At 38.5% G+C, this 27880-nt stretch overlaps 6 protein-coding genes, 1 long non-coding RNA gene and 1 pseudogene across 8 annotated transcripts; 4 read left to right on the forward strand and 4 right to left on the reverse strand.

Annotated features, from left to right (window-relative positions):
* Positions 1-802: 802 nt before the first annotated feature.
* LOC138137390 (putative malate dehydrogenase 1B) lies at positions 803-3181 on the reverse strand. The gene is made up of 7 exons (XM_069056749.1): positions 3067-3181; positions 2481-3013; positions 2224-2430; positions 1819-2123; positions 1294-1771; positions 1113-1242; positions 803-1066 (listed from the first exon to the last, which is right to left on the reverse strand). The coding sequence occupies exons 2-7, from the start codon at positions 2613-2615 to the stop codon at positions 855-857; spliced, it is 1467 nt and encodes a 488-aa protein (XP_068912850.1). The 5' UTR covers positions 2616-3013; positions 3067-3181; the 3' UTR covers positions 803-854.
* A 145-nt stretch (positions 3182-3326) lies between these two features.
* Positions 3327-5465, reverse strand: LOC138137393 (zinc finger protein 879-like). Its single transcript, XM_069056752.1, has 2 exons — positions 4772-5465; positions 3327-4719 (listed from the first exon to the last, which is right to left on the reverse strand). The coding sequence occupies exons 1-2, from the start codon at positions 4931-4933 to the stop codon at positions 3508-3510; spliced, it is 1374 nt and encodes a 457-aa protein (XP_068912853.1). The 5' UTR covers positions 4934-5465; the 3' UTR covers positions 3327-3507.
* A 977-nt stretch (positions 5466-6442) lies between these two features.
* On the forward strand, positions 6443-8570 carry LOC138137394 (zinc finger protein 391-like). The gene is made up of 3 exons (XM_069056753.1): positions 6443-6983; positions 7035-7731; positions 7784-8570. The coding sequence occupies exons 1-3, from the start codon at positions 6840-6842 to the stop codon at positions 8074-8076; spliced, it is 1134 nt and encodes a 377-aa protein (XP_068912854.1). The 5' UTR covers positions 6443-6839; the 3' UTR covers positions 8077-8570.
* LOC138137389 (tRNA (guanine(37)-N1)-methyltransferase) lies at positions 8538-10675 on the reverse strand. The gene is made up of 3 exons (XM_069056748.1): positions 9252-10675; positions 9093-9197; positions 8538-8768 (listed from the first exon to the last, which is right to left on the reverse strand). Exons 1-2 carry the CDS (start codon positions 10645-10647, stop codon positions 9103-9105), a joined length of 1491 nt encoding a protein of 496 aa, XP_068912849.1. The 5' UTR covers positions 10648-10675; the 3' UTR covers positions 8538-8768; positions 9093-9102.
* Positions 10675-14532, forward strand: LOC138137392 (zinc finger protein 391-like). 2 transcript variants are annotated; one of them, XM_069056750.1, is made up of 5 exons: positions 10675-11678; positions 11731-12282; positions 12330-12616; positions 12674-12820; positions 14018-14532. In XM_069056750.1, exons 1-5 carry the CDS (start codon positions 11520-11522, stop codon positions 14307-14309), a joined length of 1437 nt encoding a protein of 478 aa, XP_068912851.1. In that variant the 5' UTR covers positions 10675-11519; the 3' UTR covers positions 14310-14532. The 2 variants fall into 2 exon arrangements, with proteins under 2 accessions (XP_068912851.1, XP_068912852.1); XM_069056751.1 differs by having other exon boundaries at positions 14051-14532.
* On the reverse strand, positions 14313-14975 carry LOC138137395 (uncharacterized). The gene is made up of 2 exons (XR_011161714.1): positions 14686-14975; positions 14313-14611 (listed from the first exon to the last, which is right to left on the reverse strand). It is a non-coding gene; the product is annotated as an uncharacterized lncRNA (long non-coding RNA).
* Positions 14976-17951: 2976 nt separating this feature from the next.
* Cortactin (cortactin) lies at positions 17952-27547 on the forward strand. Its single transcript, XM_069056747.1, has 8 exons — positions 17952-18317; positions 18372-18615; positions 23890-24055; positions 24990-25270; positions 25396-25848; positions 26911-27015; positions 27077-27244; positions 27297-27547. The coding sequence occupies exons 1-8, from the start codon at positions 18154-18156 to the stop codon at positions 27375-27377; spliced, it is 1662 nt and encodes a 553-aa protein (XP_068912848.1). The 5' UTR covers positions 17952-18153; the 3' UTR covers positions 27378-27547.
* On the forward strand, positions 18622-21522 carry LOC138137391 (xaa-Pro dipeptidase pseudogene; annotated as a pseudogene).
* Positions 27548-27880: the final 333 nt, after the last annotated feature.

A 27880-nucleotide genomic window follows, 5' to 3' on the forward strand; every position in this document is an offset into this window, starting at 1 on the left:
TTTTGTAAATCATTTTCCTCAAAAAATAATAACACAAGGATTTAGGGAATACATTGGTAGTTGAAATTCAAAAAGGTATATTATTATACTCATGTCATATCGTGAGGAAATTCCTTAACATTGACACAGAACATACTCGTAATACACAACAAAGTCAAAATGCGGAGGCTGTCTCGAGATAATGGAAAACGCCCAGATGGGACGACTTTAGTACCATGGTGAACCTTTAGTTTGGTACTATTGTAGATACACTTGCAGACAGTCACGTTTTGAAAACTTCTGAAGTTTCAGATTTTTCCGCTGAAATGACTTGCAAACGCATCGGAAACCGACTTATTGCGGAATCAGACGATTCAAAATCAAAGAAATTCTTTTTCGAGAGGATTTCCCTTGCCATTCAAACGCTGCAAGCATTCGAGACACTTTTCCAGATTCCGCATTATTATCGGAAATTTTTGTATTATAAAACAAAAATGTTATGTACTTAAGTTGATTAATTATATTTTTTAATATTAAAAAAAAAACAAATAAAAAAATAAATGAATGTATAAAGCTCACACACACACACGATACTAAATTTCACAGAAAATTCTGTAAAAATGACAGACTATGATCCTGATCGTTCATTGGTCCTCATCGAGGGTCTCTCTCATTTTGTCACAAATTTTCTACAAAATTTAGCATCGTGTCAAACAGCCTTAAAACATGATTCTGTTTGTCAGTTTGTCCAAAAAAAGACTTAAGACTAAATTTTGAGATAATCATGTAATCCTTTTTTCTGCTTAAAGAAAAACTATTGAACTGCATTTGAATAATATATTATATAATTGCAACACGTGTAACAAAACAAAATATCAAGAGTATGACAGATCTGCGGAAGCATCAAGATTCAACCTTTCTCCAAGTCCAAATTTCTTAATAATGTTTTCCACCTGAAGCGATATTTCTTGAATCCTTAGTACAGTTGTTGCATACAAGGGAAGAGTGGATAGCGGTTCCCAAATCCGCTTTTCATTTAGCGTGACAGCTTGAGAAAAACATATACCCGGAGCAAAACCGAATGACCCTAGAAGCTCATTTAATTCCCAAAAAGGTAAATTCTCGAACAGTACCATTCGAGCAAATTCCCAACGAAATAATATCGTCGCCTACTTCCTTCGAGAACCATAATCTGAGCAAACTGCCGAGCGCCCTAATTTTTGGCAAGATAGGTTGTCGTTCTAACAGTTTTACTTCTAGTTCCTGACAAAGTCATCGATTACTTTGAAAAGATGGAAGTGATGGTCAACCCACCCTTCTCCTTTCGATTTCTGCGTAGAGTGAGTCTTCAGTTTTAAGCAAGCTTCCCAAAAATCTGATCTCCTGTTGTACTACTCCTTTTGGTAATTTGGACGTTTCTTTGATTTTCAACGCTCTCTTGTACGGTCTGTACACTTCAGTCTTAATGGCGGCGGCGGCCACAGTAACGTGGGACATGATTCCTGAAAATCCCCAAACAGGAGGACACCAGAAGTTTTCCACAAGCTCACCGATTTTCTCCGCCATCATGCTGATCACCGAAATTCCTTCATCCGTTGTCACAGCTACTATATTCGCCAGTCTTATGGTGGTACAATATTCCATCAACACGGAGGCGTTGAAGCAGACAGGACCCGGATGGTTCAGTATAACTCGCAAGCTTCTTTTAGAGTAGACGTTTATATCTTCAGCTATGAGAACCATAGCGTTCTTACAACGTTCGAGCCACAAATCTACATTTTCACCGGAATTTCTACGAGACTCGTCTAGAAATGATTTTGAAATAAAGTGTACAAAAACCTGCTGAAGTTTTCTATAATTATCATCAAGTCGCACTGGTCTATGGCCTCTTCGAGGGTGGTTACCACAGTGATGCTTTGAGGGACACATTTTATCATGTCCCTGAGCTTATCGACAACATCTAGGAGATAGTCTTCTTCGTCTGCATCGTCCAAACATTGGTCGTAAAGTTTGATTTCGATGTTTTTTCCATCTCCCGTTCCAAAACAGCTTTCGATCTCGTATATAACCATCTCCAGCATCAGATAACTTGTTGCCCCGATGATGCTAATATTCTTGCATTGCAATTCCACTGCGTAAGAAGCCTGAAATCAGAATTACACGCTTCTTGTACTTATTTACGTGTTAAGACTGTCAATCAGAATTCTCGGTTTGACACACTTAACGCTCGCGGGAAAAAATCACGATTAGTAAGTTATCTGCCATAATCTTGGCCAAATCCTCTTTGGACATCCTGGACTGGAAACCGTAATAGTCATAGCAGTACTCCCAAAACTCGCCGAGACCTCCGATCAGATGTGCTTTGCCCCCCATTCGGCTCACTTCTTTCCAAATAACTGGGCTTTTGGTCTGGTACCAGTTATTGACACTGTTAATTTGATCTAACCATTGCTGCAAATAGATTTTTTGACGGATGTAAAACGTACTGTGCGGCTTGCCACCGTCCACTCATTTTCTGGCTTTATTATAGCGCGGTATTTGAAGCTTGGTAAACGTTTCGTCAAGAAATCTGCTACATGGATTGCGTGGGTGCAATTTGGACAATCGTTTTTGCCCGTGATTACAAAATATGCCATTTTTTATCGATCGACAGATCAGACGGACGTTTGTTTACTAGCGACGCTCAGGAAAAAATTGTTTCGATCAGGAACGATGTGGCAAAGCTTGGGCAAAGCCATTTTATTTTCGTTCTAAAGAGACATTTTACTTTAACTTGTACCAATTTCGGAAAATATTGCACTTCAAAATTCATTAGTTATTTTTGTTGCTGTTGCTTCACTGCCACCAACAAGAATTCTACTTTTGTTGATTGCATCAGTATTGTTAGTATTTCTACATATTGTTGTCCTAACTCTCGCTCTTTTCCAATGTTTGTTCATATCGATTCCACTTCCGTTAATCTTTTCCCACTGTCATTTTCTTTTCTGAACCCTCCACCACCCGGCGGAACGGCAATTTTGCCGGAGTACATACACTATTACGGATATTAGTATCAAGTAATAGTGCAATGCTAATCAACATAATTACCGGCGTCTCGTCTCCACATTTTGACTTTGTTGTGTTTTATTATGTTCTGTGTCAATGTTAAGAAACTTCCTTACGATGTGACATGAGTATAAAGTCCATTCAAAAATCAAAAAACCACCACCTGTTGCTTTAGGTTGGTAAAATTTAAAAAACCCTAGGTAGATATTTTTTCATACTATGTTGGTAACTATTGCCTGTTTGGCCGAGATTAGCAAAAAAAATTCGAAATTTAAATTGTAACGGGTATACGCAACCAGAAATACTTCCACATATTTACTAAAATCGTATCTTTTGGTACAAAATGAAAAAACTAAACACAATGTTACAATATTAAACATAACAATTATTTTATGATGATTAATTGAATCGCATGTGACCTTGTCTCGAATTTTCTGTTGAAAAAGGTTCCTTTCTTTTCCAGAATAATATGTCTAAATTTGACTAATTTTCCATTTCTTTGTGGACACGCTTCACGTGCAGCTTTAAGAACTTCACTTCAATAAACGTCTTTCGACAAATGTGACACTCATGCGGGCCGGGATGCGACAAATAATGGTACTGCAGATTACTAGACTTTGCGAACTTTTTTCCGCAGTACTCGCAATGATACGGTCGCACGCCTGTGTGCAGCCTCTCGTGAGCCACCTTCTCACCCTGCGACGAAAATTTCTTGTCGCAGTAGGAACAATGATAAGGTTTGTCTCTGGTGTGCGTGCGCAGATGCCTCTTCAAAGTGTTTGCCATTCGGTAGCGCAAGCCACAGTAATTGCAAATGTACTTTTTCTCGCCGGTATGCAACCGTAAATGGTAACTCAAGGCAATCGCGTAGTTGAAATTTTTGCCGCACACGTTGCACAAAAACAATCTCTCGTTCTTGTGAACTTGCAGGTGGTTCTTTAACCGAGAGGAAGTCACAAATTTCTTGTCGCATTTGTCACACTCGTGCTGTTTGCTTTTGTGTTTCTGCATGTGGTGGTACAAAGATGAAGACGTTTGTGCTATGTGGCCACATTTCTCGCAAATATATCGGGATGGGGGCTCGTGAATTAGCGCCGTGTGACTTTCAAGGTCATTTCTCGCCAGGAAAACTTTTTTACATTTGTCACACTCAAATAGTGTTCTTATCACTTTGCTTGTTGGATTAAATCCTCCCATCTTCAGATCGACTTCTTCAATAACTATTTTTGATTCCTCAGGATATGTTTTTACTTTTAGACGTTCAACATCAAACTTTTTCAGAGTTTGCTCAACACTTGCTTGTACGGGCGGTGATTTTGTAACATTTGCTTCCTTTACAAATTCAGCTGAAATTTCCTTGCCTAAATTTTTTAAAAATCCTTCAAATGAGAAGTCTTCTTCTTTTTCTTCTTCAATCACAACAACATCACCCAAATCAAATTTATTCTCACCATATATGAGTTCGACAGGGGCTGCAGAGAGTGCTTTCAATTGCTTATCTTGAGACTTTGCATATGCACTCTCCTCACAAAATTTATGTTTTAAATCAACTATTTTTTTTGTTGATGCTTCTTTCACATTTTCCAGCAAGCGCTGCGAGTTTTTGAACTGCACTTGAAATTCATATGAAATTTTTAACAAACTCAGACACATCTGGCACACTTTTGATGGTAATTTTGCATCATCAAGCACGACCTAAAAATTTTACGTACACATTTCAAAAAAACGCCACTTCCGTTTTCCTTACTTTATAGGACGTCACAAATTCTAGCATTGTGTGAACTGCTTGTTTCTTTAAATCGGAATTTTCCTCACAGACTGGGGTCGACAAATGTACCATGTTTTTAGACGAAGTAAGACAAATGCGGCACAAAATCGCAAGATTATTAGGCGCAACGGTACATTCCATTGATAAAACACTCAATTCGTCACAACTTTTACCTAACGACTTTTTATTTACAAAGGGATAAAGAACATAACCTCAAATGTTGTTTACAATGTTAAACGTAAATTCTTAATCGAACAATACACTTGTACTAAAATCTATTTGAACAGTTTTAAAAAACACAGTTTTTGTAAAATTATTCCATTTTTTTGAACATAAAATAATATTTAAAAACTTATCTTATCACTGTTATTACGTAATTTACGTCAATTGCGGAAACAACTGAACGGCAAAAGAAAAGAACGGGTACGGGGTAGGGTAGGTATGGTTCAGCCACGAACTGCACGAACTTCTTAAGAGGTTCGTGTTCGTGGGTTCAGCAGACTTCAGATTAGGTTCAAGGTTCAAGGTTAAATCAAATCAACCGAAAAATCAAAAACTATAGGATACAGGGGAAGGAGAAATATAAGTGTAAGTGGCGACCTCTGGTGTTTGTGTGTCGTAACCACGGCTTCCTAGATTAATAAGAGTCGAGCCTCTAATACGGCTGGTCGAGTTGGTCGAGTCATGGCCAACTGTATCGATATACACTAGACGTGTATACATGGCCGTTTCAATTTCAAAATAAAAGTGTTCCTAGAAAGCAAACCATGAACTACCGTAAAGTAGCGACATCTGTTGGATCCTTTCATAATAATTTTTTTAATTTGAAATTGTCAAATTGAACGTCACAAACGTCAGATTTTGGAAGTATTTTCTTACCTTTCTGTGCTCATTGTCAATTATAACATTTATTGTTCAGTTGATGATTGTCGTGTTTAGTTTCGTTGTGTTCATTTTAATTTATTAATTTCGAGTGACAAGCAAATTAACAGACAAATAACATACAACTAACCGTTACCTAACCAAGAATATATATTTGACAAGTTGACGTACTCGTAGATTGAAGGTTGGTTAAAATTATAGTCGTATGGCGTCGCTACTTTACGGGAAATTTCAATTGTTTCATCGGAATTTTTCTCTTATGGAGAAATTGCAAAATGAAACGGCCATGTATACACGTCTAGTGTATATCGATACAGTTGGCCATGGTCGAGTTCATCAGTTGCAGGCATTTTTTCTGTTCCTGAGAGGGCGCCACTATACATTTGTGTATTTGGCTGCTTAACAGCGTACAAATCTCATTTTAAAAAGAATCGTAATTTGTATACACTACTTCAAAAAGTAGATTATTGATAGAAAAAAAAACATTAATACGATTTTTCATTCATTTAATTTAAAAAATATCCGTTTTTTGGTAGAGGGCGCTACTATACTTTTGGCTTTTGAAGGAACAGACAGTTCAAGGAACTCGACCAGCCGTATTAGAGGCTTCGACTCTTATTAATCTAGGAAGCCGTGGTCGTAACTATTCAGTTCCAGGCTGCTGAGGGGAAACGGGGAACGGGACGAACAGTTTATTCATTCATCATTCAGGCTCACACACTAGAGGCACTGAAAGCTGAAACTCGTATACTATAATTTAACATTGGCTCTTATGGGTTGCTTCTCCTCTATCCTATACTCTCTGCGAAAAATATCCAGATATGTATCGTATGATCAAAAAGTCTTTAGATCGCGATAGCCATGAAATGTAAAACCATCTATAGAATTATTTACTTCTACTGCCCGTAGTTTTTATGTGTACTTCCAAGGTAGCGCTAATCTCTCACGGAACTCATTTAAACATAAACGAGGCGAATAAACCCAATTACCATTTTCACCACGATTTCCATTACTGCAGTATGATTTAATTTATTGTCAGATCAAATTTTGATAATTAATGGTTGAGTTGAAATGACAGATGACAGCACAGCCGTCAAAAATAGGTGATAGCTGTCAACACAATTTATAAACGTCAAATATCCACCCAAGTAAATAAAGGAAAAAAATGGATATATTTTTCCCTAATAACATGTGCAGAACGTGTGTAAATGTAGAAGAAAATGTGGTAAAAATTAAAAATACCGTCATAAACTGTGATAACGTCACGATTCCCATTTTGGACATCCTCAACATATTTTCTGATATCGACGTGATTAGCTAACTTGGAAGCCTCCTTTTCGTAATAAATGTATTTTTCCAGATAAATGAAGATTACCCTGACAGCATATGTTCAAGTTGTGTGGAAAGAGCGGCCGCCGTGTATAAATTTAAGATACAGTGTGATGAATCAAACAAGATTTTTAGAGATATTGTAACGAAAATTTGTAACAGGGAACAAGTTGTAGAAGACCAGATTGTAGTAGAAACGAACAATTGTAGCATTACTAATGTAACTGAAACCAAAGTTGTCGATGACAGTGAGGAAAGAAAACCTCGACGACAAACAAAAAAAGCTCAAAAAAACAAGACTGATGAATTGGAAAGAATTCTATTTTGCCATCAGTGTAACAAGTCTTTTAAAAATAAATACATTTTAAGTGCCCACATTAAGAGACATCAATACAAAGGCCATTTCTTATGCAACGTGTGCGGCAAAGGATTCAATTCACAATCGTGCCTGACAAGACATACCAGAGTACATACAGGTGAGAGGAACTACGAGTGCGAAATTTGTCACAAGAAGTTCCCATCATCGAACAATTTGAACCTCCACTCACGCACCCACAGCGGAATCAAGCCCTACTTATGCACGATTTGCGGCAAGTCGTTCAGTCATCCCACAGGGTTAACATATCACACCCGAACTCATACCAAAGAAAAGCCGTACACTTGCGAAGTTTGTGGAAAATCGTTTGCCATCCAGTGCCACGTGGACCGCCACCGCAAGACGCACTCAGGTCAGTAACACACTCACTTTGGTTGAAAATTACTAACGGGGCGATGATTCAGGAGAGCGCCCATTTCCTTGCAAGCAATGCGACAAAGCTTTCATCAAAAAAATTGACTTGCAAAGGCACGAAGCCGTGCACTCGGGGCTAAAACCGCACGTGTGCACTGTCTGCAACAAAGCGTTCTTGAGAAAGATGCATTTAAGTTATCACATGATGGTGCACACCAAAGAAAGGCCGCATGTCTGCCAGATATGTGGCAAGGGCTTCATCCGGAGGTATTATCTCAAGGACCACGTGAGCAAGAGTCACGAGGCGATTGAAAACTACGACGTACAAGGGAGCAACGAGTAAATGTGAAAACGTTAGTATGATCTAGTAAGAGCTGGTGACTGCAAAAGGTTGTAATACAGATAGTATAGGATAGAGGAGAAGCAACCCATAAGAGCCAATGTTAAATTATAGTATACGAGTTTCAGCGACTCTAGTGTGTGAGGCTTTTAAAAATAATGAATAAACTTCCTCCCGTTCCCCGCTAACCCTTCAGCAGCCGACGAACTGAATAGTTACGAGCCACAAGTACCAGAGGTCGCCACTTACACTTCTGCTTCCCCTCTACCCTATACTCCTTGACCAACCTGAAAAACGTTACCACAACCTTTTGTAGTTACTTGGTATGTTTTTTTTTTAATTTACATAATATAGTTATATTTTAATACGAATCTAGTAAGAGCAAAGAAAATTGTCAGGGAAGATATAGGCTGTTAATAAAATTGTTGGAATCTCTTAAACTTAATTCTAAATTTAACTTCAAATGAAACGAACAATATACAATAATTTATTTACAACTCCATTGAATTTAATTGATCCAGCGCTTCTTGTGACGTCTTCTTTACCTCGTCAGAATTTTGAATTGTCGACGGAAGTTTACTCTTAATTTTAATAACCATCTTTTTATCGTCGGGAGTGGCATGTCTGATTTTTTCTTGCAACTTTACCAGTTCTTTATCCATTTCTGTGATTTTCGACTTATTTTTCATATTAATCTGTAACGAATAATGCGATGTTACGTTACAAACATAACAGACCACCAAGGAAAGGTGTCATTTAAGACTAAATTACACTCTTTTTGACGCAGATTTTTTTTCAATCGTGGCGGGATATTACGCCGTTATCGTTTGTAGGACACACCTTTTAATGTTATTTTCTTTAATTTGTTTTTGTTCCGATCAACCTCAAGCGTGACAACAATTTTCGTGAACCGAAAAAATGTAAAATATTGTTTGTCGCGAAACTTTTTTGCACCAGAACAATTTGGATTTCTACGTTGTATTCTACCTACACATTTATTTCCGTAAACGTGGACTCACCTGTTTCAATTCAGTTCTGACAGCTTTCGCTTTGGTCTTCAATTTGAAGCCCTTCGCTCCAGCGACCTTGAAGACGCTGTCGATCTTGTTCTTCCCCATTGCAACCTGAAAGTAGTAGCGTCACTAAAGAAATAATCACCTGCCAAACAACACAAATACATTTTTTCAATTCTCTTTCACTCTTGCCATCGAGTGTGTGTTTCCTTTTGTGCGTTTTTATTTTCGCCAAAATTTCGCTGTCCAACTTAAACGTAATCCTCATCATTTCCTTCAAAGAACTGACAGTTCGAACCCGGAATATGTCGATGATTTTATCGTCAATATTAAAACCTAACTTTTGAAACAGTAAATTTTTCGCTATGCTTTCGTAGTCCTCGCCTTTGGCAAAACAATACAACACGACGGTCGGAGGCACTTGCACTTCTACATCTTGACATAAATTCACGAAAGCACTCAAAAACTCCACAGCCATCGCAGGAAGATTCATCAGAATATAAATCCTATTTTTATTCAAGTACTTGGGCAACAACTCCTTAATTTCTTCCAAAATAAACTCTTTTCCGTCTTTGTTATATGACTTGAAATAATTTTTGTCAACTTTATTTTTGTCAACGTTATGATTTAACCACTTATACGATTCTGGATTGAGATCGTTGGCAAAAACGCGACATTTTTTCTTTGCCAAAGGCACAGAAAACGGACCCACGCCCGCAAACACGTCAAAAACAACGTCACCGGTTTTTATCATGTTAACAATTCGTTCGTGCTCTGTGCACAATCTCGAATTCCAATAAACTTTTGAAAAATCAAATTCGAAAATACATTTGTTCTCTTTAAGTTGAACGCGAAAGTCGTCTTCCCCTCTCAGCAGTTCCATTTTAAAATTGCGGTAAGTGTTGTCTATTACGGCCGCTTTATTTACTACAGTTCGACAGTTTGCCACCTTGTCAAATAGTACTTGTCCAATTAAGTTTTTATATGGTAAAAGATGTTCACGTAAATTGACATGAACTATGTGTCCCACTTTAGTAAAGCTCGACAAACCTTCAATATCGGAAGGTAGTACTGCTTTGAGAATACTGTCAAGAGAAAAATTTTCATAATTCAAAATGTGGGAATTGTTTTGTAAATTAGTCTCGTTCAGGGACAACATTTTTAGCGATTCTTGAGCCTCACCTGGCAGATCTTTCCAATTATTGATCACTTGAGGGTTTAAATAGACGTGAGTTTCCTGTTCAGATATAACCTTGACAGGTTTAAAATTATCTATTTTTAACAAATATTTCTTTATAATTGGAAGGACCGCCGAAACTTTAACATCTTTAATTGTCAGACAAGGAACTGTGATATGTTTTTCGAATAGTGCCTTGTTTAAAGTCGTTAAACCCGCAACCCGTTGAGGAGGCTTCAATAGGTTAGAATCATTCGCCATGCTCTTATTTTTACGAAGCTCCTCCAAATTGTATTTTACTTTTGAATGAACATTTTTTCCGTACAAATAACGTCTTAAATGTAAAATTAGATGAAATTTCAGCGTACACTCGTTTAAAAACATAAAAGAAACACACACGTTTTACATGTCAACTTACTTTTTGACAGCTGTAGGTAAAAAGAACCAGAGTGCGTTCATAAACGAAAAAGCGGTGTGAGTGCGCACTGCCCAGAGTGAACCCAAAGGTGGGCTTGGGCGTGACACATTTATGAACGGTTTTGCAGCGTTACTGAGTGCGTTTAGCTAAAGTAACCTAACTTCCTAATTTTACCAGCACTTGTCCATTTTCACTAAGGGTATATTGGGGTATATTTTTGAATTGAATCGTCAATTTAAAAAATAAATAGATAAAATTTTCATCATCGCTCTTTTCACCTAAAAAATGACAGTTACACTGACAAAAATTGACAGTTCACATGAAAGGGGCAAAAATTTCATAACAAGACACGGCCTGCTTTGACTACAAACATTTATAATAATCCTGTATTTGTAATTTGTAAATGCATGGATAAGTAGTGTTGCGTCACAAACTGCCACTGCGGCATGTCGGGTAATCTTTACCCGGCTAAAGAGAAAGAGATGGTTGCATCGGGCGCACCTTGGGTGCGCCCTTCAGCTATTTTATGAACGCTTTCAGTGACGTCATCGGGCAGCACACGGCGACACGGCGTCATTTATGAACGCACCCCAAACAAGTGATCTACCGAGTTGAAACTTCGAGATAAAAAGGAGAGTGTTAGACGGACCAGTTTCCAAAGTTTATGAAAGATGTTGAAAATAAATCTACAAGTTGATTGAGCTAATTTTCAAACATTTTTGAAATTATGTTTTAGGCTTCATTTTTTCTTCAGAGCTGTCATTTATCTGTCAAATGAACTGTCAGTAAACGTAAATAAACCCATCCTTAAAGGAATTTTTTTTAATTTCGAGAAACGATGGAAAATCTGTCGGCCCTCAACTTGAATAAAATTTGCAGAGTTTGTTTGTCAGAGTCGGAACAAATGTATTCCATTTATAGTGAACTGTACGAAGTCCAGACTGAAGTAGATGTTCCTTGTATATACGAGATTTTAATTGGTATTTCATCAATAAAGGTACAGTTTGTGTTACGAGTGAGCCTAAATAATGTTTTTTTCGATACTTAAGGTCCAGGCTGATGACGGCTTACCTTCAATGATCTGTGTGAAATGTATAGACATGGCACACACATCTTTTAAATTTCAAAAACAGTGCAACCAGTCACAGATTATTTTAGATGCTTATATGAAACAGTATCCCCAAATAAAAACTGAAATTTCAATTGAAGATTTAAGTACTTTGGAAGAAATAAACAAGAATGATTTAGTGCAAGAGGCAGAGCAAAATGAGTTGGATCCGAATGATTTTTTATTAGTGGAGGAGGATATTATGGCAATCAAGAACAAGACAAGAGAAAATGTTGATAAAGACAGTAATTTGCAAGTTCTGTCCCATACTATCGAGGGAATGTCAGATGAAGAAGGCTCTGAATTTGTAGACCCTTTAGATATTAATGGCTCAAATATCGAGGGAATGTCAGATGAAGAAGATTCTGAATTTGTAGACCCTTTAGATATTAATGGCTCAAATATAACAGAAGTTTTAATGGAGCAAAGACAGAATGAACACAAAGAGACTGGTGCACTAAAAGTAGCTCAGAAAGCGGCAAACAGAACAAAAGTTTGTGTTTGAATTTTTTTCAACAGACATTGATTCATTTGTTTCAGAAATACCCTTGCTCATTGTGTGACAAATCCTATGAGTATTCCAGCAGCTTGAGGGTACACATGCGAAACCACACTCAAGAGCGTCCTTACGGCTGTAGCACGTGCGGCAAAAGCTTTAAACAATACAGTTCAATGGTCTACCATCAAAGAAGTCATACGGGAGAGCAGCCTTATGTTTGTAAATTGTGCGGGAAGAGGTATAAACAGGCGGGGACGTTAACGGCTCACATGAGAGTGCACACAGGACAGAGACCTTTCCTTTGTTCCATTTGTGGCAGAGGATTTAGGTGGGTTTTTCAATTTTTGATAGTTTTCTTGATGTATTTTATTCATAACTTTTGCAGGCAAGCGTCCGATTTAGGCTATCATATGAGGTTGCACACAAAAGAAAAACCCTACATGTGTAATGTTTGTGGAAAGACAATGTCAATGCAATCTCACCTCGTCCAGCATATGAGGATTCACACTGGGGAGAGGCCCTACAAGTGCAGGTAAGTACTTTTTGAAATACGAAAAAAAATCGCCGATAACACTATATTGTTATCTGCTTTCTAATTAGGAAGTTGTGAAAATGGTAATTTAGTTACATGTCTTGTTATGTAAAGTAAACGTGTATTTATACATTCATATAAACTGCAATTGCATTTACAGGGCGCAAAACGTAGCTTGATGCTACTTGGGAAATGGATGCGCAGTGAAATTGTGGGAAGTAGTGGGGAGAGACCCACGACCCACTGTAAACGAAGCCATGGGAGGGTTTTCGACCTTTCTTGCAACTTGCAGTCGGATTTCTTTTCTCATTTTATCTGCGCATCTCAAATATCAAGCTACGTTTTGCGACGTGTACGTGGTTCAATGAGGTATTATTGTTGTTTTATTTTATACAAAAGATAGCTACTTCCGATTTCAGGCTTACACGATTTCATTTGACGTTTTTAATGTTTAACACGTTCACAGATTTTACGCCAAACACAACTTATACCGCACAATTTTGTAAAATTTACACTGAGGAGGAGACGGAGCGGCATATTATGTAGACATTGTTTACTGTAAGAAAGACATCGTGAATCATGATGTGCAGTAACGAATTCTGGTCGGGAGGTTCATGGCAGCGGCGGACTTGCTAGTCAGCTGTTTATTGTTTTATTTGTTCAAGCTAACTCCACGTGTTCTCTTTTACGTTTTGCTGTTTTGCGTTATTTATTTAACAAAAACTGTTCTTTTCAGAACAAACACTGCGATGTCTCATGTTAATTTTTATTCTTTAGGCCACTGGTCGGCCGTAGTCTGCACTGGTCTGCACTCGTTCGCGCAGCTTTGGATGACTCATGATGTCTTTTTTAGAGTGAACGATGTCTACAGTCGCGAGCAATAAATTTTGGTCGTCGATGTCATTCTTTGACGCAATGGAAAATGCTCCATTGCAAAACGGTCGTAAATATCATAACCTACGTTGCATGACATGAATTACCATTTTTTCCACATTCCTCGTTCCATCCAACGGTTTTTCCACAATTCCAAGAGCCACCACTACTTTAATTTTTAATCCTTGCCTAATTCACCTCAAACTTTCTGAACATTATCTTTGTTCTAATTCTCGGTTCTATCCTTTTGACGTGGCGTTCTGTCGTTTTTTCCCACCTTTCCTTTCCTATTCCGCATTTAACATAATGAATTTATTTTCGCAGTCTACTGTCTCAGCCGCACATTGACTTTTTTAGCGAATGCGAGAAGGCGTTCCCGTCTTCGACCAGACTTAAACGTCACGCCATCATTCACACCAATCTAAAGCCCTACACTTGTGAAGTTTGCTCGAAATCTTTCAACAGAACGAGCAGTTTGAAAGTTCACTCGAAGATTCACACCGACGAAAGGTCACACGTTTGTCCCATCTGTAATAAAGGATTCATACAAGCCCACGCCCTTCGCTCCCATTTGGTGTCTCATTCGTCTGAACTTTCAGCGCAATACACCGTTTAATCGTTTTCTTTTTATTTATTGTTTTATTATTAACGCCAGATATTAGTAGTGGCTTGAAAATCTTGCCACCTATTTTGTAACCGTGTACCTACAATTATTGTCTTGTATAATATTGTATGTAGGTACTGTATCACTATTTATTTGTTTGATGGCTCAACTCTTGTAGCCACGTAGTGTAGTACAATATGTTACTTACAGTATGGAATAAAATTATTATCATCTAGTTAGCTTTGGAATTTTTTCACATGTAAATTTTCCTCTACCGCTTTACTCTTTTTGAAGTAGCAAGTAGCCATGTAGTTCTGTCAATAAATGTCATCAATCAAACAGAATGCAAGAAAACACTTTCACTATTGAGGCGTGTTTCCGATCTCACCCCTTCGCAATAAATCCCATTTGGAATTTTGAGGTTGGGGTACTGCCTTCCTTTTTCGTAGGACACATCGTATTTTTACAAGGGTAATGCAAAAGTAACTGCAGCTCGGAGCTCGGACGTTCTTAGTTGACCACCACAGAATACATATAGTACTTTAACACACTTAACCCCACAACAGAAACAGAACCAGTGCGCAAGATTTGCTTTTGCTAACTTAGAACCATGATTTAGTCTAGCGTCTACGTACAGTCGTACACCAATCTTGCGGAGCTTCGCGTCTGCGTGGATGCGTTTTTTCTGGCTAGACACCCTCAGGGCGTCCTCCTAGATCGTGTCCCACCATTCAAACCTTGTGCAAATGAAAATTTTCCTTACCCTTTAGTTATACTAAGACTTGGCGCGACCTTGAAACACGAGAGAAAAAAAAGGCATTTGCACAAGGTTCTAGGAGGACGCCCTGAGGGTGTCTAGCCAGAAAAAACGCGAAAAACGCATCCACGCAGACGCGAAGCTCCGCAAGATTGGTGTACGTAGATCGTAGACGCTTGTATGATTTAGAACGTCCAAGACTCCAAGCTGGGGTGCGTTCAGGAAAGCTCGGTGAAGGTAAAAGTACACCAGGAACTTTTGGAAGGAAAATGAACTCAATTGTGCCTATTGGTATTGCAATCGCTTACTACTGACGTCCTTATTCTCGTTGTTACCTTTAATGTCTTGTAAACAGATCTTATTATTTTTTTTTTCGACAATCGTGGAAAAAGTGAATGTTCATTGCATTGTTTTTTGTGGAAAAAGTACCTCTTAATTGCACCAGTGCAATAAAGTCTTTATTGCACGCATCTGTCAACAGTCTACCTGGGGACAGGTAATCTCGCCACCAGTAATTACGTTAATCTTTTGCGCATCCCCGTTGAGTAAAATCCCATCGGTAATTTCGCCACCAATATTTTTCAATACATTTTTATTGAGGGTCATACCCAATAAGGGTGGATTTAAGTAACTACCTGACACCTGACCCAACTTTATTTGTGTTTTTAGAAAAACTGAAAGGATTTCAAATAGACACTTATGTGAAAATAGAAAGTCTACATTTGGTAGCAAAAATTCATAATAAGCATGTCAGAGACAGACAAAAATTTATAAATAATATGATAAAGCGACATAATAATAAGATTACAATGGAAAGATTAATTCTTAAAAATAAAAAAAATATTTTTAAGAATTAATCGTTCCATTGTAATCTTAAATAATAAATTGTTTTTCCATATATGTACATGCATCTACTTGTTTTCCTCTGTCTCAGACTCTCAGATACAGAAATATTTATGTCGGCCGTCCGACGACGCCGTCCTTATGGGCAGGTAGGTGTAGAATGTAGACTAATTCCGGGAAGTACAGTGGCGAAATTACCGGTAGGCTTAGCATGCCATTAAACGGTGGTGGCGAATTTACCTGTATCTTAATCTCGTAATGAGGCTTGGTGGCGAAATTACCAACACCGGTCTGCCTACGATCGTGCAAAAAGTGAGTGTTTATTGCATTTTTCACACACGACGCACAGGACTGAACTGTTGTTTATCGTTGTTTTTTTCTCGTTTTTTTGTTCGATCGTAGAAAAAATGTTGTATGGAACATGTGCAAAAAGTGTTATTGCACTTGACGTGTTGTCCCACTCGCCTGCGGCTCTGGGGACAATTTTCACGTCGCGTGCAATAAGCATTCACTTTTTGCAATTGTTGCATAAATAAAAATACCTAACTATTATCACTGGTTTGCCTTCTTGCAAAAAAATTGTATACGGTTCCATCTTTTTTAACAATACAATATAGCCTAGTCTAATAGCAATCAAGTGTCTTCATTTAAGTAGGTACATGGAGTCACAGAACACCTGATGTAAAGTAACGCTTAAGGTATAAGATTATATGGCCCTTTAAAAGTATTTGACCGGAGATAAACGTCCCTTTTGTCGCAATTGCAGTAGGCGGTCAGCCCAACCATAAATCATGCTTCAAGCAATTCTCTGTTGTGAATTCCAGAGCCGGCCTCAAAACAAATGCGTACCGATGAAATTATATTTATTTATTAAATATTACAATACTATTACAAATCATCTTTACTGTTTTCAAGACACAAAGTACTAAAGGGAATTTCGTTACCATCGCAAAATTTACAATAAACATCAAAAACATGTTCTATCACAAATTTTTAATCCCTGCCCTGAACCAAGGAAAAGGGATGCAGCTGTACGAGCCGAGACAACCATCTCAACGCCAATATTGGTTTCCATTATTCGGATAATTTTAGTGCTGCCATATAATCTTATACCTTAAGCGTTACTTTTTTTTATGAATGATTTATGAAACCCCTGTACAATATAACTATTATTGTAAATATCTATATTGTTTTGAATTGTTGTATACCTACTACATGTGACTGCAATCTTTAATATGTAAATAATAAAATAATGCGCGGACATTTTTTTACCTTTTTTTCATCTACTGTCGCGAGTAAAAAAAAAACTGGTCGTTAAAATCATACTTTGACGCAGTGGAAAATACTCCATTGTAAAACGGTCGTAAATATCATCATGTTGTATGACATTAATTGTAGTTTTTTTTCTCATATTTTGATGCTTTTTTGACATGGGCATAATCAGGCGGGGAATTTTTTAAAATTTGTTACAATCTAACCAAACTTTGAAATGACATTACCGACCAGAATTTTTTTGCTCGCGACAGTACATTTACGAACAGAATAGAGGTAAAATAATTTTTTTTATATTGTAAGTACAGTGGCCGGCAAAAAACGTTTGCCATCATTTAAATGTCAATATTGTCATTAAAGCATTAATTAAGATTTGGATTTTGATGTGACAGAAAAGTGATGGCTAGTTTTTATTGCCGGCCATTGTACCGTGAGATCATTTAAATTTATAATTAAAGTTGGCTACGACTTTAAAATTAGATTGGCAACACCATTGACATCTTGATTTGGTTTGTCAAAGTGACGCTTCAAAATTATTCAATACAGAATATGAAACTGCGAGTTAACAGTTGTATTAAACACCTGGCTTGGATACAACTGTTAACTCGCCGTTTCATATTTTGTATTGAATTTTAAAGCGTCATTTTGACAACTCAAAACCAGGTGTCTGCGGTGTTGCCAATATAATTTTAAAGTCATAGCCTCCTTTAATCATAAATTTAAATGATCTGAAGGTAGTTCACATGTTCTACTGAGAATATGGATAATGCCCAGTCGGTGGAATGTGTGCATAGCATATGTCAAAATTGTCAATGTCAGTGAGGACCGGGTGTTGCCTTTATTTGATAAGGCGGTTTAATTATCAATAACGCACAAGTTTCAACACGAACAGTTAATTTTCCCAGAATCGCTTGAATTAAAAAAAAAAATTGTGTTAGTGTGTTCGTATTGTTCGTGTGCACGTCGTCGACAACATAACCTAAAATGTGGAAAGCCGCAGCAGGTCAGCAAATCAATTTGAACGAACAAACCACCGAGGATGACGAATGGGAAACGGATCCGGATTTTGTCAATGACGTTAGCGAACAAGAACAACGATGGGGTTCGACGACGATCGCTGGGTCAGGGAGAACAGCGGGAGCCATAAAGTAACAACAATCACTTGAAACTTAATTTCCTAAACTACTCGAGGATTATCTTAGCATGACTCAGTTGAGGAAAGAAACGGAAGAAGCCGACGCGCTCAAGAAGAAGAAACAGATGATGGAAGATCCTAGTAATCCTTCATTTGGGTATGGTGGTAAGTTTGGCATTGAGAAAGATCGCATGGACCAGTCGGCAGTTGGACATGAGTATATTGCCAAAATTGAGAAGCACGCCTCGCAAAAGGATTACAGTACGGGTTTTGGAGGGAAATTTGGAATTCAAACAGACAGAGTGGACAAGGTCAGTACAAATTCACCAAAATCAGTAGTTTTAATAAAATTTGAGGATGAGACATGTCATCAAAGTTTTTACCTCAAAGATAAAACTATCTATGCCCAAATATTGAAGAACATGACATGAATGTTATCTCCCAAACTTCATACTTGGTACTTAGATAAAGAAACATACAGGGTGTCCCAAAAGAACCGCCTTTCCTTGGAGGTACGTCATTTAGGGATGTGGTAGAGTGCTGGAAAAATATTAAAAAAAAATCCTGACCATCCATTTAGGAAATATACGCAATTTTAAAATATAGAAAAGGCAACGCTGTAACCTGAGAATTACTACCTAGAAATACGTAATATCATTGTATTATTGAATACCTAGGTAACCATTTTGATGAGATTGAGAGGTAATACAACAATCAAACACTTCAACAAAAATTATTTTATTAAAATAAATGTTTAAAATTTTGTCCCTTTGCGTCTAAACATGCGTTGGCTCTTTTAACGATGTTGCCGTGAACGCGCTTAAGCATTTCAGGAGTCACCGTAGAAGTAGATATTGAATTTTTTAAACTATTTTTCAGTACTCCATAACACTTCTAGATGACGCACCTTCAAGGAAAGGCGGTACTTTTGGTATATTGACAAAAGAAATTCAAGATAATGCTGATAGCAGTTGAAGCATTGGGTGGAAAAACAGCGTTAGCCAGAAAACAGTAAAAAGATGCATGCGTCACCGCGGACGGCTGGATACGGCCCATTGTTTTTTATTCAGTTACAACTCTTTATCCTTGCATTAGTAAAACATTGCGATTTTCACTACGGCATAATATGTAAATTGTGCAACAGTCGTTTCTACCAATAATACAAAAAACAGCGTTAATGGCTTAACGCTGTTTTTCCACCCTATGCTTCAATTGCAACAGTTCCAAATACATTTACAATACCAAATGTTGTAACCAGCTTGATATTCTTTAGTTCAAATAATTTTAATTTTATACCGTGTAAATATTTATGCAATAAGAAAATATTAATTTCAGGCGTTTTCTTTTTCCGTTTCTTCATATCATTGATAAGTGGAGCGATATGTGTCTCTTTGATATGAACTAATTTTTTTCTTGTATTAATTGTGTTGACACATTTGCAGTTTATCTTGTGAACCGCGATCTTGGATATTGCTGAGGTAAAAAGTGACAAAAGAATAGTTTCAACAAAAACAAGTGAACGTTTTTTATCGGAGTGACAACTTGACATCTGTCTGACGTCGACTTAGGTTAGTTTGAAGTACCTAATAAAGTAATAAATTACTGGAGGCAAAATTACGTCGATATTAAGAGATAGAAAAATGAGAGCAGAGAAACAACATTGAATGACGCACACGTGTAAGTGTCAGTTTTAAAAATGACAGCGTCAAAAGCCGGAAGACTGTGGATGGGTCCGGGAACCCACGAGATACCCGTCGAGTTGTTCGCTTTGAACAGGGATCGTCTGATCGAACGCGTCCGTCCTAAATGTACCGGAAAGCCGGTGATTCTCCTTCAAGGAGGCGACGAAATCGCCTTCTACGACACCGACGCCGCGTACGCCGTCTTCCGTCAAGAGTCGTACTTCATGTGGGCCTTCGGCGTGACAGAACCGGGATGTTTCGGCGCCATCGACGTCAGCACGAAGGAGTCGTTCCTGTTCATACCGCGTCAACCGAAAAGTCACGCCATCTGGCAGGGAGGGCACTCCAACACGCACGACTTCAGCAAGAAGTACCAAATAAAGCACGTGCACTACAAGGATGAGATAGTCTCCGCCCTCAAACACATCGGTCCAAGTGTACTTCTCACTCTGAAAGGGGTGAACAGCGACAGTAACTTGTCGACGAGGGAGGCTCGTTTCGACGGAATCGAGAAGTTCCAAATCAACAACCACGTCCTCTTCAACGAGATAACCGAGCTAAGAGTGTTGAAGACCGACCTAGAAGTGGACGTGCTGAAGTACGTGATCAATATCTCGTCGGAGGCTCATCGCAAAGTGATGAGGTTCGCGAAACCCGGAAAGAGCGAGTACCAGTGCGAGGCGGAGTTCCTCCACTATTGCTACAGCGTGGGAGGGTGCAGACACGTTTCCACCACGTGTAAATGCGCGTCCGGCGCCAACACCACCATTATGAATTACGGTCATGCCGCCGCCCCCAACGACCGATTCATCGAGCCCGGCGATTTGTGTCTTTTCGACATGGGGGCCAACTATTTCGGCTATTCGGCGGACATCACTTGCACTTTCCCGATCAACGGAAAGTACTCGCCCATCCAGAAGCTGATCTACGAGGCGGTTCTCGCCGCGAACGTGGCCGTCTTCAAGGCGATCAAGCCGGGAGTGAACTGGGTGGACATGCACCTGCTGGCCAACCGCATTCTCCTCACCGAACTGAAGAAGGGCGGATTGTTGAAAGGCGAGGTCGACGCCATGGTGGGTGCCGGTTTGGCGGCGACGTTTCAACCGCACGGTCTCGGACATCTGTTGGGATTGGACGTGCACGACGTCGGCGGCTTCTTGAACAACGCGAAACGGCCGGAGCAGAAGGGGACCGAAAAGTTGAGGACTACGAGGGTGCTGCAAGAGCGGATGGTGATCACCATCGAGCCCGGATGCTATTTCATCGACATGTTGTTGGACGAGGCGTTGGACAATTCGTCGCTGAACAGATTTTTGGTGGCCGACGTTATCAAGAGGTTTAGGGGGTTCGGAGGTGTGAGGATCGAAGATGACGTTCTCATCACCAAAACAGGAGCCGTTAATTTCACCAAAGTTCCGAGGACCGTGAAAGAGGTCGAGGATTGGATGGCTGGGAGGGATAACAATAAGTACGACTGAAGATGGCGTAAACATTGAATTGTAAAATTTGGATAATACACTTTTTTTAAGTCACCGAGTTGCCTGAGTTTTGAGCGATATTTTATTATTATTGAAGTGAAAACTTCTTTAGGCGCACCATATACAGTGCCTTTTTTTTAACACTGGCCATAGGGATTTACATGACAAAAACTTTGGATCGTGTTAATAAGCTTTTTAGCAGGAATTTTTAAGTCAAATTTTGCAGAATATTAGATTAGTATTTTATAAATCAATTTAAGTTTATTTTATACTACAGAATAAAATAATTACGGAATTAATTAAAAAAAACTACTTTTAACTTATTACATTATTTCTTGCCCATAAGGTTTTATAATTGTTAGACAGTTACAAAATGATGATCTGGGTTAGTTTAGTGTCTTACAGCCTATGGAAGACAGTTTGAACAATTTATGAAATGAAAATTCAAAAATAATTAAACTACATAGTTTAAAATTGTTGAAGTAGAATTTTATTTATTTTGATGTAATTATGATGTCCTATGTTTTATGTTTATGAAATAAAACTGCCCATTTTTCAAAATCTCTCCCATTCAATCATTTCTTTATTTGAAAAGGTGTCCATTGAAAATTATTACTGTTTGACGCTTGTTGAGTTTACATTACGCCAGCCTACTTGGCAAGCCACGTAGTAAATTTAATAAACTTATTTTTTCTTCAAACCTTCATAACAAATTATTTAAGACATGTTAAGAAACCAGGTAGGAATTTCAAATGATTATTCCCGGGCAGTGAATTAGTTTCATGCGTCACGCGTCACGTCGTCACGGTCCGAGGTGAAGGACTCATTCGAGTAAGTTCGGGGAAACCGAGTTTAGCTGAGCGAGCGAGAAACAGTCAGGGGTGCCTCACTTCCAAATTCTCATTGTGTTGCTAAGTTTAAGGGAACCGGGTGGAATAAGCTATATGTGAAAACGATAAAGACCTGACAAACATCTAAGATTACAGATTATGTATGGAACCGGCTCCGTCCTGCTACCAGGTGATTTTAAATGATTGTGACTTTTTTTCTTAAGTTGGGAACATTTTTCATAAATTATTTTGGCAAAGTTGATAAGTACCTTAATCAACACATTGGCGTACGTATGTCATTTTGACATTTTATGTATTAATAAATTGTGTCAAATAGCCGAGGACGCCTATGTTTATGTCAACTATCACATTAAAAAGCAGAATAAACAACAATAATATTACCAACATATGAAAAAAAGTCACATTCATTTAAAATCACCCGGTATGTTGGCAGAAAAAGAAAAATCCCCAGAATAAGTTTCATTTTTTTGGGTTGGCACAACCTCCCGCCAAAATTTGACATTGAACTATTGAGTCTTTTTACGTAACACAAAATAATTACTATGTACAAAAACGTGGTAGCTACGGGGTCATTATAATTTTTTGTCACAACTAGTGGGCGTAGCGGCGCACCTAAAGGATAGCGCACAGCCACCTACGATGGGACAATCATTTATAATGACCCTGTACCATATCATAACTTTTGAGCGATATGATAAAATGAGAATAAAAAAACACGATGAATTACGACCTAAACGACTGTCAACAGTTTCCTTTCATAACCCCACTTTTTTCTGACATTTGCAAACACTAAAAACAAAAGTTGGCGACGTTGTCGGTTGTATTTTCGAGGTAAAATGCAGTGTTGGTGGATTTTTTTATCTTGAAACAGATTATACTTAAAGTCCATTCAAAAATAAAAAAACACCACCTGTTGTTTTTTTTTTTTTTTTTAATAGCCTTTCCCTTTTCACCGTACTGGTCTTGCGGTCGGCTTTTCCCTCTTTTTCCTTTTTATGTGCGGCGGGGCTCCGGGGTACTTTCCCCGGCCACCCACACCCACCCTCTCTGCTCCTTTTTTCTTTCTGGACAACACAACATGAAATACAGCACAAACATCCATGGGAGGCCCATCCGGCCTGGGATTTGAACCCTGCTGACCTCGCGGTGGTGTCGGGAGAGCATGTTTAATTCAATTCGAAATGTCAAATATTATTTATCAGTGATGCGGCTGTCAGGGTCAAGCCATCAGTATTACCAATTCAAACAGTCCTTCTTGATCACGCGGCAATATTAATGTTTGATAAACTCCAGTCGCTGAGAGATTTTACGTTTTAAAATTCTAGTTCGAAAAACAGAACGCACTGAAAAGTACTAAATTCGCCATCTTGATTGTTTCAAGTTGTTCAGTAAAGCGTTAGTATTCCCTTTAATTTTAAAAGAAAATTTCCTACTTTGCGTCCGTCTAGCTCCTGAGCACGACGTGGTTTCCACCGTTACAAATCTATCCTGCACGAATCAATTTTATTTGAAACGGTTCAGATTTTGGTAGACAGGTCGATGTCGTGTGTCATTTGTTTTATTGTATTTTTCAGAGCGCGGTTAGTTGGGAACACAAAGAAAAAATCGAAAAACACGCCTCCCAAAAGGACTACGCCACCGGTTTTGGCGGAAAATTTGGCGTACAAACGGACAGACAAGATAAGTCGGCCGTGGGCTGGGATCACATGGAAAAAATCGAAAAGCACGAATCACAAAAAGGTAGATTTCGGCCAAAGAAAGAACAGCACAGCGAGTCAAAAGTCAAAGATCTACGCAGAGTATTTTCCCCAGATAGCCCACGTCTAGGTATAGGAAAAACCGAAATGATTATCATAAAATATTGTGTCTTACGTGCATTCCCAACTTTAAATGTTCGTAACTGTAATTTATTTTCTTTACTTTTTACTTTTCTCGCAGATTTCCTTAAAAACGAAGCGTTAAATAAAAAAAAATATTTTCTTATAAAGTTGTTGTCATCCTTCTTGATTACGTACCTACAATTAGATGTCTTTATTATATTTTTATCGTTAATAATTAGCGAGATATAGCAGGTAATAAAACTCTGTCTCTTTTTTTTTATTTAAGGCTTCGTTTTTGGAAATTGCGAGAAAGGAAAAAAATAGCAAAATGATCTAATATTGGCGGCACATCGAATGAAGATACGGGCATTTAAATTTGAAATTACGCTTAAGAGACAATGTTTTATGAACATTATTTTGATTTTTTCCACCTAAACGGCTACGACCGTCGTTTCCAAAATTTACTTGAAGAATCCATCCATGTTAACAAAGTGATTTTTTTTTGACAAATTTGAATTTACTCGTAAGCTCTTTAGGGCGCTTGCTTTCGATTCCGTCGTATCTAAACTTTTGGCATTTGAAGACCTACGGAATCGTTTCTTTTTTTGAACGGCGAGAACTATTATGTAGCGGAAGTACCACCTATGTCTGAAAAGGAGTGTTTTTTCAATACGGTACAATTTGTACAATAGTACATGTAAAAACACGCCAAACGCCCTCACCGTCTCGATTCATCGACACCCCTCGAAAATAGACAATCAAGTGGTCCGATGTGCTGTTTTTTTATTGGCAGTCAATTGCACAAGTGAAATTTTCTGCGTGAACACCACCCGTGTTGTTTGTTTTCTCGACAGATTATGCGAAGGGTTTCGGTGGTAAGTTTGGGGTGCAGTCGGACCGGCAAGATAAGTCGGCCGTGGGCTGGGACCATCACGAGGCACCCCAAAAACACGAAAGCCAAACCGACCAGAAGATCGGTTTCGGTGGAAAATTCGGTCTCCAGACCGATCGAGTCGACAAATCAGCGACTTCGTTCAACGAAGAGCCGGCCAAAGTCGGCACGAACTACATCAAAGTGAAACCGGACATCGGCAACGCCAAGCCCGGGGATCTGAGAGCGAAATTCGAGCACATGGTGAGTTCGTTTTATCTGAAAATGTAATCGCGATCGCACGCTCAACACCATAACGGTCGTGGTGTGCGGTTAATTGTGAAATCGTCGCAGTCGCATCTGTAGATGTCGATCTGTTTTCTCAATAGAGCTCGCAAGAGTCCAGACAAGATGTGGAGCGTATTTCCACGCCCAAGAAAACTGTTCACGCCAAAGCCGCATTGTTTTCGAACAAGACCGCGGAAGAGAGCGCACAAAACGCGTCGGAGAGACCGTCCAAAACCTTGGACTCTTCAAAGACGGCGTTCTTGACGCATACAAGTCAGCCTGATCCTGGGCGTACAGGAAGAGCAATTCCCGGTCAGCTGAATCCGTCGAAGATGGCTCAGTTCACTGCCCAAAACAACAATGAAAACGGTACCGTCTCGACGACGGACAGGATTCCGAAGAGTCTTGACGACTCCAAAAAAGCCTTCCTGACCCAAAGAAATCAACTGGAGGAGAGGAATGTGGAGAAGACGGAGCCGAAACACATGGATCAGAATAAACTTGCACAATTTACGAGTCAGGCAAGTGCCTGGGAAAGCAGTCAACCGAGTACGGTAAGGGACATACATACAGGGTGCCTCAAAATTCGCGAATTCCAAATTCACAGCGTTGTAGGGGATCACTTCAGTAATCCAAATATAGAAATTAAAAAAAAAATGGGGAGTCCCCCCACATAGATACATTGGTCTGAAGGTGAACTCTTTGAAGTACGTTTTCTTCAAATAAAGTCTAAAATGTTCAGTGTTTATTGTTATTTATGGTGTGGATGATTCTGGAAAATAATAACGTAAAACAATTTTTTGAAGAATAGCTTTACTTTGGAGTAAAAAAATCTTAAATTTTTGAATTTTTCTTAAAAATAGAATGGCAACGTAGCTAAAACATTATTTTGTCACTGTGGATATGAAGGCTGCTATGTATTGTACAAAATTAAAGTGCTTCTATCTTCTTCAGGAAGTGCGAATTTAATTTTTTTTCTAAGTAATTTTCGAGCTCCACTGGGTCCTTCCCTACCACGATTTGAATTCGGAATTCGCGAATTGTGAGACACCCTGTATAATAGTTTAATTTAAACTTTAAGGGAGGTAAGTAATATTTAACAGTTGAGGACGTGTTTACGCCCGAGCGGTAGCGAGTCCGAGACTGGTAAATATTTACCTCCCGAATTGTTTATATTTTTCCCACTCTCTTAAATATTTGAATAAAATATTAGTATGTATGGCTGTTGCCGGTTGCTAAGGCTTTTATCACACAAAGCGTGAATATTAAAAGCGTTGTGTCAAAAGTTTGTAAAATGAATTTCAACAAATGTGAAAGAGAAATGGAAGTTACTGAGGCTGCAAACGCTGCATGCTTCTTCCTCCTGCCGAAGAAATCGAAGGAACGTTACCAGAGAGTGGAAAAAAATATTGTCATTACGATTATTATTTATTACTACATACTACGATTTATATCCGGCCTCGATACCCTACCCCTTCTTTTTTATTTAAATAGAAAATATCGTGTAAAAAGACGTTTGAAATATTTTTGGACAAAGAGTTTGTCTCAGCAGGCAGATCTCTTTGACCGCCACATTTTCTTTGTAACTTTTACCATTGTGAAAAGTCTGTTTTTAGGTCGACAAAGAATTGGGAGGGATAAAGGAGTTAGAGCAACAAAAACAGATCGAGGAAGACGAGATCTATCAAAATGTTTCAGATTCTGGCGAAACGAATGCCGAGGTGGGTTATTATTTTGTTCGTTTCATCTATCGTCGTTCGTTACGATTTGTGTGTTGTTCAGGAAATTTTGCCGACCGAAGAAGAAGATTTGAGTGAAGATGCTCAATATTATACGACAGACGAAATTGTGAACACTGGAATTTCTGCAATAGCACTCTACGACTACCAAGCGGCCGCGGATGATGAGGTATCATTCGATCCGGACGACGTAATCACTCATATTGAAAAAGTATAATTTCTTTTTGTTATTATTTTTATCTTTTACATCGTTGCTGTTGTAGATCGACGAGGGTTGGTGGAGAGGGTTGTGCAAGGGAAAATACGGGCTGTTTCCTGCTAATTATGTACAGGTCGACGAGTAATGTCGCTAGATTACTCTTTGTTAACCATCTCTACCTTATGGCCTATAACGTACTTACTAGGTTTCCTTACTTTTATCTTTTTTAATTATTACACTTTTATTCAAACGACTATCATTATGTATATGCTTCCATTCATAAATTTTTTACAATAAACTATTTTAAATTGAGAATATGTATTTATTTTGCATTACATCCGAAGGAAAGGTATACGTAACCAGGTTCACGAATGAACGAAATTAAATCAAAAAACTTAAAATAAAGCAATTCAATTATCGTCCTCAAGTTAAAATGTGATATCTGATGATTTTGTGTGGCACTGGCAATTTTTAACAAAAACATTTTGTTCGATACCTCCCTAGAAAGTGGGTCTGGTTCCATGGTTACCAGTGAGTGAAGGTTCCACTTTCGCTCACGCAATTTCGCTCACGCACTTTCGCTCACGCAATTTCGCTCACGCACTTTCGCTCACGCATAATTGAAATTCGATTTTATGAAAAAGAATT

This window comes from Tenebrio molitor, chromosome 8 (assembly GCF_963966145.1).
Source record: "Tenebrio molitor chromosome 8, icTenMoli1.1, whole genome shotgun sequence".
NCBI classification, from domain to species: Eukaryota; Metazoa; Arthropoda; class Insecta; order Coleoptera; family Tenebrionidae; genus Tenebrio; species Tenebrio molitor.

Bases quoted from the DNA above. Each gene is read 5' to 3' on its own strand.
- LOC138137390 (XM_069056749.1), bottom strand. From the start codon at position 2,615: ATGGCATATTTTGTAATCACGGGCAAAAACGATTGTCCAAATTGCACC. The intron at 1,772-1,818 runs GTTTTTGTACAC...CGAGTCTCGTAG, and splicing joins ATTATAGAAAACTTCAGCAG to AAATTCCGGTGAAAATGTAG. The intron at 1,243-1,293 runs GTGGGTTGACCA...TGACTTTGTCAG, and splicing joins CAGAAATCGAAAGGAGAAGG to GAACTAGAAGTAAAACTGTT.
- LOC138137393 (XM_069056752.1), bottom strand. From the start codon at position 4,933: ATGGAATGTACCGTTGCGCCTAATAATCTTGCGATTTTGTGCCGCATT. The intron at 4,720-4,771 runs GTAAGGAAAACG...TAAAATTTTTAG, and splicing joins AATTTGTGACGTCCTATAAA to GTCGTGCTTGATGATGCAAA.
- LOC138137394 (XM_069056753.1), top strand. From the start codon at position 6,840: ATGGATATATTTTTCCCTAATAACATGTGCAGAACGTGTGTAAATGTA. The intron at 6,984-7,034 runs GTGATTAGCTAA...GTATTTTTCCAG, and splicing joins ACATATTTTCTGATATCGAC to ATAAATGAAGATTACCCTGA. The intron at 7,732-7,783 runs GTCAGTAACACA...GCGATGATTCAG, and splicing joins CCACCGCAAGACGCACTCAG to GAGAGCGCCCATTTCCTTGC.
- LOC138137389 (XM_069056748.1), bottom strand. From the start codon at position 10,647: ATGTTTTTAAACGAGTGTACGCTGAAATTTCATCTAATTTTACATTTA. The intron at 9,198-9,251 runs GTATTTGTGTTG...TACTACTTTCAG, and splicing joins TGAAAGAGAATTGAAAAAAT to GTTGCAATGGGGAAGAACAA.
- LOC138137392 (XM_069056750.1), top strand. From the start codon at position 11,520: ATGGAAAATCTGTCGGCCCTCAACTTGAATAAAATTTGCAGAGTTTGT. The intron at 12,283-12,329 runs GTTTGTGTTTGA...CATTTGTTTCAG, and splicing joins AAGCGGCAAACAGAACAAAA to AAATACCCTTGCTCATTGTG. The intron at 12,821-14,017 runs GTAAGTACTTTT...TTATTTTCGCAG, and splicing joins GAGAGGCCCTACAAGTGCAG to TCTACTGTCTCAGCCGCACA.
- Cortactin (XM_069056747.1), top strand. From the start codon at position 18,154: ATGTGGAAAGCCGCAGCAGGTCAGCAAATCAATTTGAACGAACAAACC. The intron at 25,271-25,395 runs GTGAGTTCGTTT...TTTTCTCAATAG, and splicing joins GAGCGAAATTCGAGCACATG to AGCTCGCAAGAGTCCAGACA. The intron at 25,849-26,910 runs GTAAGGGACATA...GTCTGTTTTTAG, and splicing joins AAAGCAGTCAACCGAGTACG to GTCGACAAAGAATTGGGAGG.